This window comes from Ahaetulla prasina, chromosome 7 (genome assembly GCF_028640845.1).
Source record: "Ahaetulla prasina isolate Xishuangbanna chromosome 7, ASM2864084v1, whole genome shotgun sequence".
NCBI lineage: Eukaryota > Metazoa > Chordata > Lepidosauria > Squamata > Colubridae > Ahaetulla > Ahaetulla prasina.
Window position 1 is genome coordinate 51,710,560 of NC_080545.1, and position 17,008 is coordinate 51,727,567.

At 36.9% G+C, this 17,008-nt stretch overlaps 1 protein-coding gene across 7 annotated transcripts in view; it reads right to left on the minus strand.

The window, feature by feature from the left end:
• The window catches only part of KCNC2 (potassium voltage-gated channel subfamily C member 2), an 82,074-nt gene extending 65,129 nt beyond the window's left edge, over positions 1-16,945 (minus strand). For all 7 annotated transcript variants that reach the window (XM_058190468.1, XM_058190473.1, XM_058190471.1 and 4 more), the window contains exon 1: positions 16,208-16,945. In XM_058190468.1, coding sequence (XP_058046451.1) covers positions 16,208-16,945 — 738 coding nt within the window. The remainder of the gene's footprint in view (positions 1-16,207) is intronic.
• Between the last annotated feature and the right edge of the window lie 63 nt (positions 16,946-17,008).

Genomic DNA, 17,008 nt, shown 5'->3' on the forward strand with positions numbered 1-17,008 from the left:
CTACTCTGCATTTTACATTGCCACAGAAACTAGGATCAAAAATAATCAGTATAAAGTGCAACTGTCTAGATTGAATTTAAATATAAGGAAAACTTTCTAACAAAAAGGTTTGTATAATAATTTAAACAGTCTATCTTGAAAGATAGTTGTCAAGCCCACAAGTTAAATATTGTCAGTTCAGGATTTTTTTACTATTTCCACTTTCATTCCCTCTATCTTTTAGTCAAATTCCAATTCTTTGCCATTTTACCCACTGTTGTGGGTTGTAGTTCTGTAGCTCTATGGTAGTTCTGTAGCTCTATGGAATAGCATATAACTTCTCTTCCACAAGTCAGCTTTTGCAGTACTTGAATATTACTGTTGCATCTCTCCTTGATTTTATTTTCTCCAGCTAAACATAGCAGGCTCTTTCAATCATGTCTCATTGATTTTGATTTCCAGACTCCTGGCTGTTCCTGTCTAGTCACAATATGTTTTGCAAATATCCTTTTAAGATATGTTGCCCAAGCATGGATATCCACATAAGGATGCTAAAGGGGAGGAAGTGACAAAATGTGTACTATGCAATGATTACAAAAACTCTACCCTTTTGTAGTTATGTGATAGTGCTACACAAAAGTACATAAGGGGCAGAGCCTACATTGTGACATCTAGACAAATGATTCATTGTTTTAGGTTCACTCCAGTTAGCTTGTGTAACCAGAGCATTTTATTCCAAATGCAGAGTGAATAATGCATATTATTTATTGTAAATGGATACTATTAATCTATTAATGCAGATTACAGAATTTACAATATTCAAATACTCCATGTTCTATTTCCGCTTATATTCTTTTCTCTATTATAGCTTGGAATTTCAAAGCTATTTATCAGTTGGGAAGTACAATATGTAATTAAAACTTTATAGACTAATATAAGGAACTATACCAAAAAAATCAGCTAAATGACCATTGTAATGGAATATTCATGCTATTTCAATCTATCAGTATTTTTCTGATGTTGTTAGGTCCTATAAGGTCACTTAGTGCTAAAGCTAAGCTCTTTGAGGGAAAAAGTTCCTTCAAAAAGATGATTATGGATAGTTAATCCTAGTGTTTTTACTTTATAATCACATTTCAAAGCTGTGAACTTTTTTCTTAAAAAATAAGAAGTCCATAAGTAACAATAAGATGTTGTCACACGTATGAGTCATTCAAACAACTGCATGTATTATAGAAGGCAATGTGACTTGTAATAAAGTAAAACTTGAATGCTTTTTAAGGGATGTTTTTCTGTTATCACATCTCTACTTCCACAGAATTGAATTTGAATTCTTATGTTTTTATTCATTTAACAAATAGCAACTTTTTCCTAATGAAGTGTATCAGAACCAGAACTTTGCTGTGCCTAGAATTCTATATTTAAGTTACTTTACATTTATATTTAAGTTATTTAAGTTGGATGAACATCCTCTGCCTCTTGCTGTTCCCATGTAAAATGTATACCAATATGAAATTAAAATGGTTATAGAATTGCAAGATTTCAAAATAATTTCCATTCCTTGTAAAACACAAGGAACTACATAATTTCACACAACTGTTTCCAAACCTGTACAAATACTGACTTAAAGGGCTTAGGCCAACAGAGTTAATACCTTCAATCTCTTCTTTCAAATTTTAGTTTAGATACAGGTAGTCCTTCTAGATTCTACCATATCGCAAGATCTATAATGGACAACTAACATCAAAAACATCATCAAAAAAGGACAACAAAGAATGTTCTTTCTGCACCAACTCAAAAAGCTCAAACTGCCCAAGGACTTCTGATCCAGTTCTACAGAGGAATTATTGAGTCTGTCATTTGCACCCCTATAACTGTCTGGTTTGGTTCTGCAACCCAACAAGATAGACACAGACTTCAGAAAATAATTAGAACTGCAGAAAAAACAATTGCTACCAACCTGCCTTCCATTGAGGACCTATATACTGCATGAATCAAGAGGGCCGTGAAAATATTTACAGATCCCTCACATCCTGGACATAAACTGTTTCAACTCCTACCCTCAAAACGACGCTATAGAGCACTGCACACAAGAACAACTAGACACAAGAACAGTTTTTTCCCAAACGCCATCACTCTGCTAAACAAATAATTCCCTCAACACTGTCAAACTATTTACTAAATCTGCACTATTAATCTTCTCATCATTCCCATCACCCATCTCTTTCCACTTATGACTGTATGACTGTAACTTTGTTGCTGGTATCCTTATGATTGATATTGATATTGATTGTTTCCTGATTGCTTATTGTACCCTATGACTATCATTATGTTGTATCATTAAGTGTTGTATCATTAAGTGTTAAATTTGTACCCTATGATTATCATTAAGTGTTGTAAGTGTTGTACCTTGATGAAGGTATCTTTTCTTTTATGTACACTGAGAGCATATGCACCAAGACAAATTCCTTGTGTGTCCAATAAATTCTATTCTATTCTATTAGTTAAATTTTTGGTTATTATTTCTGTTTATTTTAAGCCCTGCCACTTTGTGAAATTGGTTTATATTCTGTAGTAGTATTAATCCTGTCTCTAAGGGTTCTTCTGTAATAAATGCCAAGTCATTGACGAAAGTCTGTACTTTATATTCTTGTTCTCTGATTTTTGCTTGTATCCTTACAATTTATATTGATATTATTTCCTGATTGCTTATTTGCACCCTAGGACTATCGTCAAGTGTTGTATCTTATGATTCTTGATGAACGTATCTTTTCTTTTATGTACACTGAGAGCATATGCACCAGGACAAATTTCTTGTGTGTCCAATCACACTTGGCCCATAAAAATTCTATTCTATTCCTTGACTTATGACCACAATTGAGCCCAAAATTTTTGTTGATAAGCAAGGCAGTTGTTGAGTTATGCCTCATTTTATGATCCTTTTGCCACAAGTGTTAAGCAAATCATTGCAGTTGTTAAGTAAACCATGCAGTCATTAAGCAAATCTGGCTTTTCCCATTGACTTTGCTTGTCGGAAGCCGGCTGGGAAGATTACAAATGGTGATCACATGACTTAGTACAATGCAATTGTCATAAACACATCCGAGTTGCCAAGCACCCAAATTTTGACCACATGACCTCGGAGTTCCTGCAATGGTTGAAAGTATGAAAGTATGAAAAATGGTCATAAATCATTTTTTTCAACGTTTTTGTAACTTCAACTGGTTGTAAGTCAGGGATCGCCTCTACTAAGCATGGCATTAACTAGTATTTTTACAGGACTGTTTTAGGACAGATAAGCTTATTTCAAATCATTCCACGAATCAAAATGTTCCCATATAAAGAAAAAGTAGCATATAAGGGACAGTTCCAATCAACCATTTTCTCAGATATGATTGCTTTATACATATTTGCACACCAGATAGATGTTAAATGCAATATAAAGCAATTTTAGAATTATTTGACCCACAGAATAATCCTGTGCATAATTATTTGCATTATGCATTTGTTTACTATCCTCAATAGCAGGGGTCTCCAACTTTGGTCCCTTTAAGACTTGTGGACTTCAACTCCCAGAGTTCCTCAGCCAGCTTTACTGGCTGAAGGACTCTGGGAATTGAAGTCCACAAGTCTTAAAGGGACCAAGGTTGGAGACCCCCGCTCAATAGGATGGACCCACCAAAAATTGTTGAAGTGCAATTTGTATCAAACCAGACAGAATTATTAATAGGATACTATAATGATATGAAGATAACCTAACTCATTGCTAACTAGAGTCCCATAATAGTGATTTGGTCTGAACCTAAGTGATAAGAGATAAAACTCTGTAGTAGAAATAATATAATAGTATGGATATTAAAAATGGTAGTGAAATATTGTGAAATTAATGGATTCTCTTAATAGAGTATATATAAACTTGTAATAACTTTAGAATTTCATTAGTGGTAGCTTCATGGGTTCGTATTGACTTAGACTATGTGGCATATTTTGTGATGATCTGTTTTAGTTTTCTTCCTTTCACACAATTCCATGCTGCCTTTCATTTCTATGAATAATGAATACATTGAATAATGAAGCAACCATTTATGTTTCTTGGTATCTATTTATTTAATACATGAATTCTTAAAAGATATTAGAGAATTTAGGAAATCAAAGAATTTTAAGAGAAATTCCTTTTTAAAAAAGAAATATGGAAGGAAGATGTTACTGTACTTTTGATCTGTGTCCTTGAAATGGCTCTCCAGATTTTGATTTTTCTTAAATTGTGTGGGATGTGGCTCTTTTAAGAGGAAAAGTCATTCAAAATCACATGGTCTTCAACTATTTCCAAACAATTCTTTCCTCCTTCAGCAGCCATTCACATCCAATCTCATTACCCAAGAAGATTACTTCAGTTCCTAAACAGACTCCTCAGAGAGAAATGCAATAGTTATGCCTTCCATGGGTTTTGGATGTAATGTATTTAAAACAGGAATAGGAAAAGCCAGCTATGATAACTAGAATAGTAACAATCTTAACCTTTGATGACCTCCTGACGTTCCATTCCCAGTTCATTAATTTACTAAAAGGCATGCTCATTTTATTATTTATGGTTCTTAGTTGTGATTGCTGCATATTCACTGAACATACTGAACATCTCATTATATTCTTTATCTTGTGGTTCATTTGTTAGCAGTCTATTTACTATGAAAATACTGTCTAAGCTATAATTATTTGTAAATGTCTCCTTTCTACTGTGTACATTAGAATTTTAATAAATCCATTTATTAAACTTTCCAATCTTTTTATTACTGAATCATAATTTTATTAATAATATTAACAATATTGTGTTGTATTCTACTATACTTTGTTTTGTTTTGTTTTCCAGATTGCATGGGCATCCTTGATTATCTTTTCTTTTATGGAAAAATACCCCAATACCTGGATGAAGATGTCTATCTAGACCCGTTCCAGTCCGGCTTCCGACCCGGATACAGCACGGAGACAGCTTTGGTCGCATTGGTGGATGATCTCTGGAGGGACAGGGACAGGGGTTATTCCTCTGCCCTGGTCCTATTAGACCTCTCAGCGGCTTTTGATACCATCAACCATGGTATCTTGCTGCGCCGGTTGGGGGGATTGGGAGTGGGAGGCACCGTGTATCGGTGGTTCTCCTCCTATCTCTCCAACCGATCGCAGACGGTGTTGACAGGGGGGCAGAGGTCGACCGTGAGGTGCCTCACTTGTGGGGTGCCGCAAGGATCGATTCTCTCGCCCCTTCTGTTCAACATCTACATGAAGCTGTTGGGTGAGATCATCAGTGGCTTCGGGGTGAGATACCAGCAGTACGCGGATGACACCCAGCTGTACTTTTCCACCCCGGGCCACCCCAATGAAGTTGTTGAAGTGCTGTCCCGGTGTTTGGAAGCCATACGGGTCTGGATGGGGAGAAACAGGCTCAAGCTTAATCCCTCCAAGACGGAGTGGCTGTGGATGCCGGCATCCCGATTCAGTCAGCTGCAGCTGACTGTTGGAGGCGAGTTACTGGCCTCAAAGGATAGGGTGCGCAACTTAGGTGTCCTCCTGGATGAACGGCTGTCGTTTGAAGATCATTTGACGGCCGTCTCCAGGAGGGCCTTCCACCAGGTTCGCCTGGTTCGGCAGTTGCGCCCCTTCCTTGATCGGGATGCCTTGTGCACAGTCACTCATGCGCTCGTTACCTCTCGCTTGGATTATTGTAATGCTCTCTACATGGGGCTCCCCTTGAAGTGCACTCGGAGGCTTCAGTTAGTCCAGAACGCAGCTGCGCGGGTGATAGAGGGAGCTACTCGTAGCTCCCACGTAACACCGCTCCTGCGCAGACTGCACTGGCTACCTGTGGCCTTTCGAGTGCACTTTAAGGTTTTGGTTACGACCTTTAAAGCGCTCCATGGCTTAGGGCCTGGGTACTTACCGGACCGCCTGCTGTTACCACATGCCTCCCACCGACCCGTACGCTCTCATAGAGAGGGACTTCTCAGGGTGCCGTCCGCCAAACAATGTCGGCTGGCGGCCCCCAGGGGAAGGGCCTTCTCTGTGGGGGCTCCCACACTCTGGAACGAGCTTCCCCCGGGTTTACACCAAATACCTGACCTTCGGACATTCCGTCGCGAACTGAAGACACATCTTTTCATTCGCGCGGGGCTGGCTTGAATTGAATTTTATCAATTTTAAATTTTTCTATTAATTAATTTTAAATGGGGTTTTAGTTTTTTATATATTTTAACTTTTCAGGCTAGTTTTAAAATAAGTTTTTTTAATTTGCATTTTAAATTGTACATTGTATTACCTGTTTTATTTTTGCCTGTACACCGCCCTGAGTCCTTCGGGAGAAGGGCGGTATAAAAATCAAATAAATAAATAAATAAACAAATAAAATAACTTTAATAAGTTAGATTTTGTATTTATATTAGAAATCTTAACATATTTTTATAATATGGTTGTTAAGTGAATCTGGCTTTCCCACTGACTTTGTCGAACATCGCAAAAGGTGATTACGTATCCACAGGAAACTGCAATTGTTATAAATATGAGTCTGTTGCCAAGTGTTTGAATTTTGATCCTGTGCCATGGGGATGCTGCAGCGGTCACAAGTTTAAAAAATGGTCATAAGTCACTTTTTTCAGTGCCGTTGTAACTTTGAATGGGCACTAAATGAATTGTTTTAAGTTGAGGACTACCTGTAGTGTAAAGAAATAATGGATTTAATTCAAATCTGTGTCTTGTAGATTATTCATTTCAGGGAGATTCATAGAATTAATCCATGGTATAACATAACATAACATCAGAGTTGGAAGGGACCTTGGAGGCCTTCTAGTCCAACCCCCTGCCCAGGCAGGAAACCCTACACCATCTCAGTCAGATGGTTATCCAACATTTTCTTAAAAATTTCCAGTGTTGGAGCATTCACAACTTCTGAAGGCAAGTCGTTCCACTTATTAATTGTTCTAACTGTCAGGAAATTTCTCCTTAGTTCTAAGTTGCTTCTTTCCTTGATCAGTTTCCACCCATTGCTTCTTGTTCTACCCTCAGGTGCTCTGAAGAACAGCCCAACTCCCACTTCTCTGTGGCAGCCCCTGAGATATTGGAACACTGCTATCATGTCTCCCCTAGTCCTTCTTTTTGTTAAACTAGACATACCCAGTTCCTGCAACCGTTCTTCATATGTTTTATCCTCCAGTCCCCTAATCATCTTTGTTGCTCTTCTCTGCACTCTTTCTAGAGTCTCAACATCTTTTTTACATCGTGGCGACCAAAACTGGATGCAATATTCCAAGTGTGGCCTTACCAAGGCATTATAAAGTGGTACTAGCACTTCACGTGATCTTGATTCTATCCCTCTGTTTATGCAGCCCAGAACTGTGTTTTTTAACAGCTGCTGCACACTGCTGGCTCATATCTAAATGGTTATCCACTAGGACTCCAAGATCCCTCTCACAGGTACTACTATTGAGCAAGGTACCACATATACGGTACTGGTGCATTTTGTTTTTTGGCCTAAATGTAGAACCTTACTTTTTTCACTGTTGAATTTCATTTTGTTAGATAGCGCCCAATGTTCAAGTCTGTCAAGATCTTTCTGTAACTTGAGCCTATCTTCTGGAGTGTTGGCTATTCCTGCCAGCTTGGTGTCATCTGCAAATTTGATGAGTTCCCCATCTATCCCCTCGTCCAAGTCATTGATGAAGATGTTGAAGAGTACTGGGCCTAAAACAGAGCCTTGGGGTACTCCACTGCGTACTTCCCTCCATGTGGATGTAGTTCCGTTGAGGACTACACGTTGAGTGCGGTTGGTCAGCCAGTTACGAATCCATCTGGTGGTGGTGCTGTCTAACCCACATTTTTCTACTTTATCTAGTAGTAGGTTATGGTCTACTTTATCAAATGCTTTACTGAAGTCCAAGTAAATTATATCAACAGCATTCCTCTGGTCTACTAATTTTGTCATTTTGTCAAAGAATGCGATAAGATTAGTCTGGCATGATCTGTTTTTGACAAACCCATGTTGGCTTTTGGTTATTACTTTGTATCTTATAGCCATTCCATTAATATTTACTTATAAAGGAAGTATTTTAGTTTAAATATAATTGCTAATTAAAGTGATTTATTTGCTGTACAAACTGAAGTCAGTGAACTATGCCACATTAGAATTGAATTAGTAAAAAGTGTCTAAATATCTTTGAAATTCTGAATTTGAAATGCTAACTTTTAAATGAGTGTATATAAAGTATAAACTACATATTTCTTGAATATTAGTTTGAAGTTATTAATGAATATTGACATGCAGTAATAATACTATCCTGCATTATTTCTTTATTTTTTTTACACATAAATTAACTTTACGAAGCCAAGCTGACGATATACCAGAGATCCCAATGGTAACTCCTAACTTAAACAATTAAAGAGTAGACTAGGAAAAGAAATATTTGGTAGAATGTCAAATAGTTTGCTTATAGTTGTCAGTATATCAAATATGTAATCAATTTTGCTTTTGCTTTGCCAGGCTGAAGTTTTATAATTGTCAATACTACATTTCATGACTTAAATTCTAAAACAGCCAACCTCAATGAATAGCAGACATAGGTTATATATTTTTATACCTCCTAGATTTTCTGAGAAATTTGTAAAATAAATACGTTTTAATGTGCCTTCAGTATACTGACTTCATGTAGTTAAAATTAGGGCAAGAAGTAATTGTAAGAGCAGATTAATTATTTAGAATGCTTTTTCTACTTGACATCATCTTCACTACACTCTTTATGAAGCTTTGAAAAAAATCTTAACTAATTCTAGGTTATAGCATCTCATTTCTAGTTACATTGGCAACAAAATAAATGTGTTTCTCCATCAGCTTCCCTTTCTTGAATCCCATCATTGCAAGATTATATCCTACACTATGGAGGTTTGTGACTACAGTCAAGACTCTTCTCGTTATTTTTATTGAACTTTCCATTTCACATGCTCATTACCATGTAGTTTATATTTTAAAATATTTAAATATAAACAAATCTGAGAAAGTGCCCATTATGTTTAGTTTTATAGACACACACACTCATACACTGTCTGTAAAGCTTTCCAAATTAAAAGCCCACATTTTGTTTATCTGGAGCTGCTTATACAAAGATTTAAAGACAACTTCTGTTCCAGACAGACTTATGTAAACTATGGTTCAATCATGATTTTAAAGTGTATCTCTGGATTATTATAGCATAGTTGATTGTGGATATATGCACGTACATTTATACGCAACCATTGTTTGAAATGACATTGTAGATAATCCACAAAACATTTATGGCAAAATAATGGGAAATATTTTCTAAGACTAATAAATGGCAGAAGGGTGCTATTTTTGATGAAAACAAGCCAGAAGCTGATATGTTTCCATGGCAACAAGAGGAGCATTAGACAGTTGAGCCAAAGATAGGGAAAATGCAGATGCTGGGCAGTAAGGAATCTCATTCCCTCCATCTCTCTAACAACAAAGAGCCAGCCCTCTGATTGCTTTCTCTATTTCAAAGCTATTTCAAAAATGTTTTAAAAGAATCCCTCAACTTTAATTTATACCAGCTCTGGAAAATATGAATATAACATAATAAGACCCATAATAAATATTTTGTATTGCCATTGTTGTATATAATAATAGTCCTTTCATGCCACAGACTCTAAAGAATAGTCCTTGTCATACAGTGTGACTGAAAATCGATAGTTAGTGCTGATAAAATTGTTTTCTAAACAAGTATATTAAACTTGTATTTTATAATACATAAAAATGAATAAATAAATGTACCCAACTTCATTTCCTAGGGACTATTTCAAAATCATTTTCTACTAGAAAATATATGTAATCACTATTTAAAACTTGTTGGGTATGAAGCTTCTAGTGTTTTTTAAAGATATGGATTACTCAGATCCATTTTTATCTGGATTCTAATCTAGTTATAAAACAAAATTAGCTTAAGCCTGCCTGATAGAATAATTTTACTGGGATTCAACAAAGGGGGTGCAAGTTGGTTACTCCACCAAACAGATCAGACCAACAATCAACTCCATAAGAAACTAAGACTACTTTTAGTGAGGGTGGCTATAATAACAGAATCTTGCAAGTCTAAGATTGTACTCTTCTTATACTTAGGTGACTCAAGGAAGTGTCTAATGACATTCAGCTGCATTTCTCTAACATCAAAAGCTGGGAAGGTTAGACATGGTTTCAACTGATTCTTGAATGAAGTTGGGAGGGTTGATAAGAGTCTTTAGGATGAATTTCATTTACATAGAAGCATTGTCTTAGTGGCTTCTGGACCAAGGCATTAAAGGAATGACTTGTCATGGAAAGATTGTACCCTAACCTTCAAGAAGCATCTGAAGATATTTCTGGAGGCAGGATGTAGAATTGCCAATTACCAGGTAAGATTACACTATCAATTGCAGGAACTTCTTGATATAGGTAATCCTTTGCTCTTTGTTATTCAGTCTATAATTTAACAAAAGGGATGAAAAGTGAGGCAGCCAATGGTTACAATGAAAAAGTTCTTAAAGGATCTTTTCAAACTGTGACAAAGTGTATGAAAGTGACAAATGACCGCTATGGTAAAAACAAATTTAGTTTTGTATTTATTAGAAAAAAGAATTTGAAAGTAAAAATATCAATATTATAATGTTGTTGTGTAAATCTGTAGTATAAGAGCACTAAGAATGATACATACAACTTCGGATTTCACATTTCAGAAAAGAATTTGTCCAGCTGCAAAATATGGGGGGAAAGGCAATTACTGTCACCAAGGAGTTGAAACAACTGAGTTGACCAAACCGAAATTAATATAATAGAAAATCAGAACTTTCTATTTTTAAAATGATAGCTTAATGTTTTTTTTTAATTTCTGCTTTTAATATATATGCCATGTACATCTTCAATATTACACTTTCATAAAGTTACAATATTACACTTTCATAAAGATGCCATAAATTTTAAAAAATCTTCCAAATTATAGCTAAGGCATAGAATAAGGTGTTTGGGACAGAAAAGACACCATTAGAAACTTCTCTTGTTACAAGATGAAAGCAACTATCTTTAATAAATATGAAGTATGAGTCATGGGAAGCCTAAAATTAGTACTCAGTCCTCTTTTTTTCTATAGCAATTGCTCACTCTTCACCCACATCCAATCAAATGTTAATCCATGAGGATCAACTGCCTTCATACATTAATCTTCAGTCCCCTGATTCAAAATACTCTGCTATTCATTATAAGTAGTTAGTTGAAATTATGTTTTATAAAGAAAAAAATAATATATTAAATACTTGGTATGAAGTATGGAGATTAATTATTTGTTTTATCTAGGTTCAGTTGAAATGTATTGCTTGATCACTATTTAAAGTCATTCTCACTGTGGAAACTTCCATGCCTCAAATCTGTTTGAGATGAATCTCACTGATCACATGAACCATAATAGCATCATCTGCCTATGGCAAATATAGCACTAGTTAATGAATTTCATATGATTCAAGATGTTCATTCCCTTTCTTTGTGATTGCTTTAGAAAAGAAAATACCAATCATATAGATTAAATGAAGGAGATCTGATATAGTTGACTGTAGCTACATAGAATTTTTTTAAAAGTTTACGGTCAATATCATATTCAAAACAAAACAGTAAAACAGTAAAAATAGTAAAAAAGGAACAGTAAAAAAGGAAATTCTAAAATTCTACTATACTGTCATCACATGTTCCTTTCTTTTTACATATAATAGAAATTATATTACAAATCATGTTATGAATCAAGAGCTCATCCAAACACTTTTTTTGTGTTTGTCTGCAAGTCATTGTTGATATTTGGCAGCAGTCTGACAATACATACAATTTTTTCACAAGGTTTTTCGAAGTGGTTTGCCATTTCCTGCTTCCCAGGGCTGAGACTGGCTCAAGATTATCTGATCGGTTTTGTGTTTTAGGCGGGACTAGAATGCATGCCCCCCCCCCATGAGTTTCCTTGGTTCCTAAATTAGTGCTACAACCATATATTAAACTGGATCTCACAAATCTTTTATGGCAATATAAATAGCAATCTAAATCTGCTTATTCAAAACCACATCCCTCTGAGTTCACTATTTATTCTCCAGTGAATGTATTTAGGATTAATATTAATATAGGAATCTTTGTGGATCTAGAAATTAATTCAAGGCAAAAACAAAGATAGTTATATGAAAATAGGACCTGGATATCAGTAAGGAAAATTGAATGGAAATCTTCTGATATATTTCTTAAAATTTTAAGGATATATCTATATATTATAAAAACATATTTATAAAATACAGTTCCTGATGAATAAAGAAATTCAGCATTCTATCATGGAGGAGCAAGAACTACATCAACCAACCCTTTCCAATTTAATAATTTTTATATTTTTTTGTCTTTGAATAGTAGAAATTATATGCCAGGATTTCTGGAAGTTGCTAATTAAGGAAGAATGGTATTTATTTATTTAAAAATTTATATAGTTTCCAACTCAGAGCAACTCTCAATCAAAAGTCTACTTGAAATTAGGCACAATCAGCACCTAATACTGATTGGGGTTATCAAACTTGTAAGTAATTTTATTATTGTCTACTTTTTAGTGAGATTCATATGCATTTTTTAAAAAAATGTGCTTCATTCTTTCTCATAATATTGTTGAACTATTTTATTTATCATGCTAATAGACAGCAATAAAATTATCTATAATTTAATAGCAAGATTTTATTGTATTCTTTCCAAGCTATTATTATTCTATATACCTCAGAAAATAACAATACATAGTTGACTTTATACCTGTGACTCAAAATTAGCTTTGGATGGGGCAACTCCTGGGATTTTTAAGAACGTAGACTAGGATCAAAAACTGAACTATATTCTCCCCCCCAAAAGTCAATGGAATAGATTCTATATTGTTCCTAAATTGTACTATTACCAAGAAAATTAATGGATGTGTCCATATAGTCACGAGGTATCAAGCTTGATAGCTACACATATCTATTTCTTATGTACAGGTATATGTGATATTTTTGAAAAGTATACTTTAGTAATCTAAAAGTTTTATTCATATCATGCAGTGGTGAGTGTGTGTGATGTGTGTGCATATATGTATGTGTGTATATGTATATACACACACACACACACACACATATTTATATACACACACACTTTATAACACTTTAGTCTTAGGTCACCACAGTAGGTCACCAGCCATCACAGTTTGAAAAAAATAGGACCTCATTGTTCTACACCCTGTCTCTCTACAGTGAAGCTCACAGATTTTTGAAAGAAAATTATTTTACAATACCAGAAAAATGCAGCAGGAAAGCTGATGAAATGAGATTTAGTGATACCACTGAGATTTCTTAGTATTCTCCCAAGTCAATAGCTCAATGTAAATAGATGTTCCTTTCATATGTAGGATATACTAGCTGGTCATAGCTAGGAAGAATAAACAGGTTACCAGAAGGAAAGCTTAAGATGAAGTAGAAGATGGGTGACTACAGTGGTGGGATTCAGCCAGTTCGCACCATTTCGGGAGAACCAGTTGTTAACTTTCTGAGCAGTTTGGCAAACTGGTTGTTGGAAGAAATCATTAAGGCAGAGAACCGGTTGTTAAATTACTTGAATTCTACCACTGGGTGACTAGGCTTGTGGCACATCACAGTTCTTTTATACGCCTGTTGCTTACCCTTATAACAAGTGTGCTTGGGACAAATTTATCATACCTATGGAATACTGGAGGTCTTTTATATAAGTGGTGGCTTTTAATATAACTAAAACAGCATTTTCCCACCCACATCATTCTTCCCTTGAGACAATCTTCCCAGTGAGGGTCTTTTCCAATAGGCAGTTAAATTACATATATCCACACTCCATTTCTCCATTACAAGGTAGAGGAATGAAATACTAAAGTTCACAGTCCCAACTGGAACACTATAGTAAACAGCGAAAGAAACAGAAATATCAGTTGAAGTTCAGAAATAACACTACCTGACTGACTGTAACAATAAAGTGGAAGTGAAATTAGTTTAACTTTTTGGTTTAATTACAAAACTAACTTTAAGTAAAACTGCTTAACTGCTATAACATTATCAGGGGTTTTTATAACTTTTAGTATCAGTTTATCCATTAAACAATCAGCTGCAAGGGTTAACCTTTTTATGTTAATATGTCTTTTAATACATAAATGATCACATTTTTGTTTTATTTTGTTTCTCCTGGCTTTTTCCTCTGTGCAACACTTTCTGAAATTGAATTAATATAAAACAATGTTCAATACCAAGTCATTTTCTTTTGATTTCTTGTTCCCAGAAAAATCCTCCATTGTCATTTGCACCTCAGTAATTAATATTCAAAATAAACTGCCTCTGAACAGATTTCTAGATAAAGGGAGCATTTTCTTTCCATGAAAGTTTTAATCCATTAAATAATCTAAAATAGTGGTTATTATTCTCACTACACTTCAGGATTCAACACTTTAATGCATACGAAAAAACATATAACATCACACTGAGATTCAGCTTATAGTTAGAGGTTAATACAGAATATTTCTCTAGCTTTCTGTGAATCGTTTTAGATGAAGACGTACTTATTTCAAATAATCCAGGAAAACTCTTGCTACTATGTGTGATTCATAAATTGACTGTTAGTTTACTTGGCATATTTGCATTTTTATTGTTGGATGTTTATTCAAAAGTGTGCTAGCCAGTTATAAGTACAGATCTATAAGGTATAAACTACCCATTCTGTTCTACTTCTGTGACATAGCTATTCTACAGGATTTCAGATCAATTCTGTGTAGATGTAACTCATTCCTTTTTGCTGGGACTTATTCCTAGTATAAGGTATTCTATTGAGGGTCAAAGGTTTTGTTACAGTAAAGGTAAAGGTTTCCCTATCCAGTTACTGTATGACTGACTCTAGGAGTGTTCATCTCTGTTTCTTTGCCCAAGGAAGCAAGTATTGTCTGAAGACATTTTCTATGTTCATATGGCAAGCATGGCTATGTACCAAAGGCACATGGAACTCTGTTACCTTCCCACCTATTAATCTACTCACATTTGCATGCCTTCGAACTGCTAGGTGGACGGCACCTGGGCTAGGAAGGGGGGGAATTAGATAATGCTATTTGTTACACACTTGACACACTATTCCTATTTAGGCTTACTTCAGTGGACAGGCCTATAGATTCTTCTGAAGTTTCCCAACTTTGTTATTTAAACATGTAGTAAGTGAAATATTACATAGCTTCATGCCAGTTTTTATTATTAAGACTTTTCCCACAATATCTCTTATAAACAGTGTTCTCTTTTAAACACTTGATTTTCAGGATACTAGAAAACTAAGTCATTTCCTTTATAAAGTGCCACCTCTTTCACACACAAGAGAAATCCAGACTTCAAAATATTCCTACATCCAACAGCTGTCATCATTTTTTAAAGAAATAGGACAAATGATCTATTCGGACAAATGATCTATTCATACAAAATAACTTCACAAACATATGCCAATCTGAGCTATTAGGGAAACAATCATGACAAATATATAGATGTCAGAATTTGGACTTTTGTGCAATGTACTTGATGATGGTTAGTCTTCAATAAGGGAATGGGACCTTGGACTACTATCCCTTTGTATGACAGATCTACCTTCTAATTTCATACCCACTTACTGCAGCAGGACAGGTATTGTGCAACATCTGGATACCAAAACAATGTGCATAACCTCCTTGGAGCACCATCATGCATCCAGGCCTATTTTGTGTAATATTAGTCTATCACTATTTCAGCTGCTATAGCCACAGAGGTATGAGTGTAACGTACATGGCAAGAGCTTGTTTACCTGAGATGTATATGCTGGCAAGAAACTTACCTGTGCCAATGCAACATCCAATCACCATTATAAGCCTTGATCTGCCTTATGTGAAATGGGAGGAAGGGGAAAGGCAGCCTTCCCTAAACTGGCTAGATTTTGGGCAGAAACCACACTGGGGAAGGTTAGACTAAAGTGCTTCTTATGGTGGTTGTGATGTTGATATATAAAATAAAGACAGTAAAAGTTGCAACTCTATTTCCTTCAGGAGATTCTTTTGAACAAGCACACGTAGGATGGTGTAGCAGGGGCCTTTCAAAGATTAGGAGCGCTTCCTACTCTCTGTCTAGGTGCGCTCTCCCTCCTTCCCCGGCTCTTCTCGCTTACCCTGGCGGCGCGGGAAGAATAGGGGTCCTCGAAGAGCGCCCACATGCGAGGTTGGAGCCTCTTCCAGCGACCGCCGTTTCCGTCAAGAGGGGACCCGTTAGCAGAGGAAGACGAGGAGGCGCCCAGGGCACCCACGTCCTCGATGCCCAAGCGCTTGGCGGCTAACTCGTCGTCGTCGGGGTCGCCAGGTGGCTCGCCGGTGATCAGGTCGGGCGCCTCGAAGATGTCCAGCGCCTCCTCAGCGTCGCGGTGTTGCCTGTAGGTCATCCAACAGCAGGGCTCCACGTCGGTCTCGTCGATGCCCCAGAACGCCAGCTCTTCCTCGAAGAGCGGCCCGCACACGTCGGCGGGGCAGTGCAACTTCCCGGTGCGGTAGTAGTTGAGCACGTAGGCGAAGACCCCCGGGTGGCGGTCGAAGAAGAATTCGCAGCACGCACCGCTCCCGCCACGTGTGACGCCGCCGCCATTGGCGCGCGAACTCCAGCCGCTCCCGCCCACGGTATCCAGGGGGCCGCCGCCGCCGCCGCCGCCGCCTCCAGGGTTGGGGGCCGGATTGGGGGCGGGCAGAAGCGGCGGCTGGTGGTGCTCCTCTCCGCCGCCAGGGGAGTCGCCTTGGGACTGGGAGGCGAGCAGAGCCAGCCGGGTGCCCGGTAGCGTTTTCAGGGTGCTCCGGTAGGTCTCGTGCCTGGTGCCCCCGACGTTGAGGATCACCCTCTCGTTATCCTCGAGCTTCCCCATCTCTGTGGCTCAGACATGACTGCGGGCGAGAAGGAGAGAAGAGACAGGCAATGTGCAAGGCGC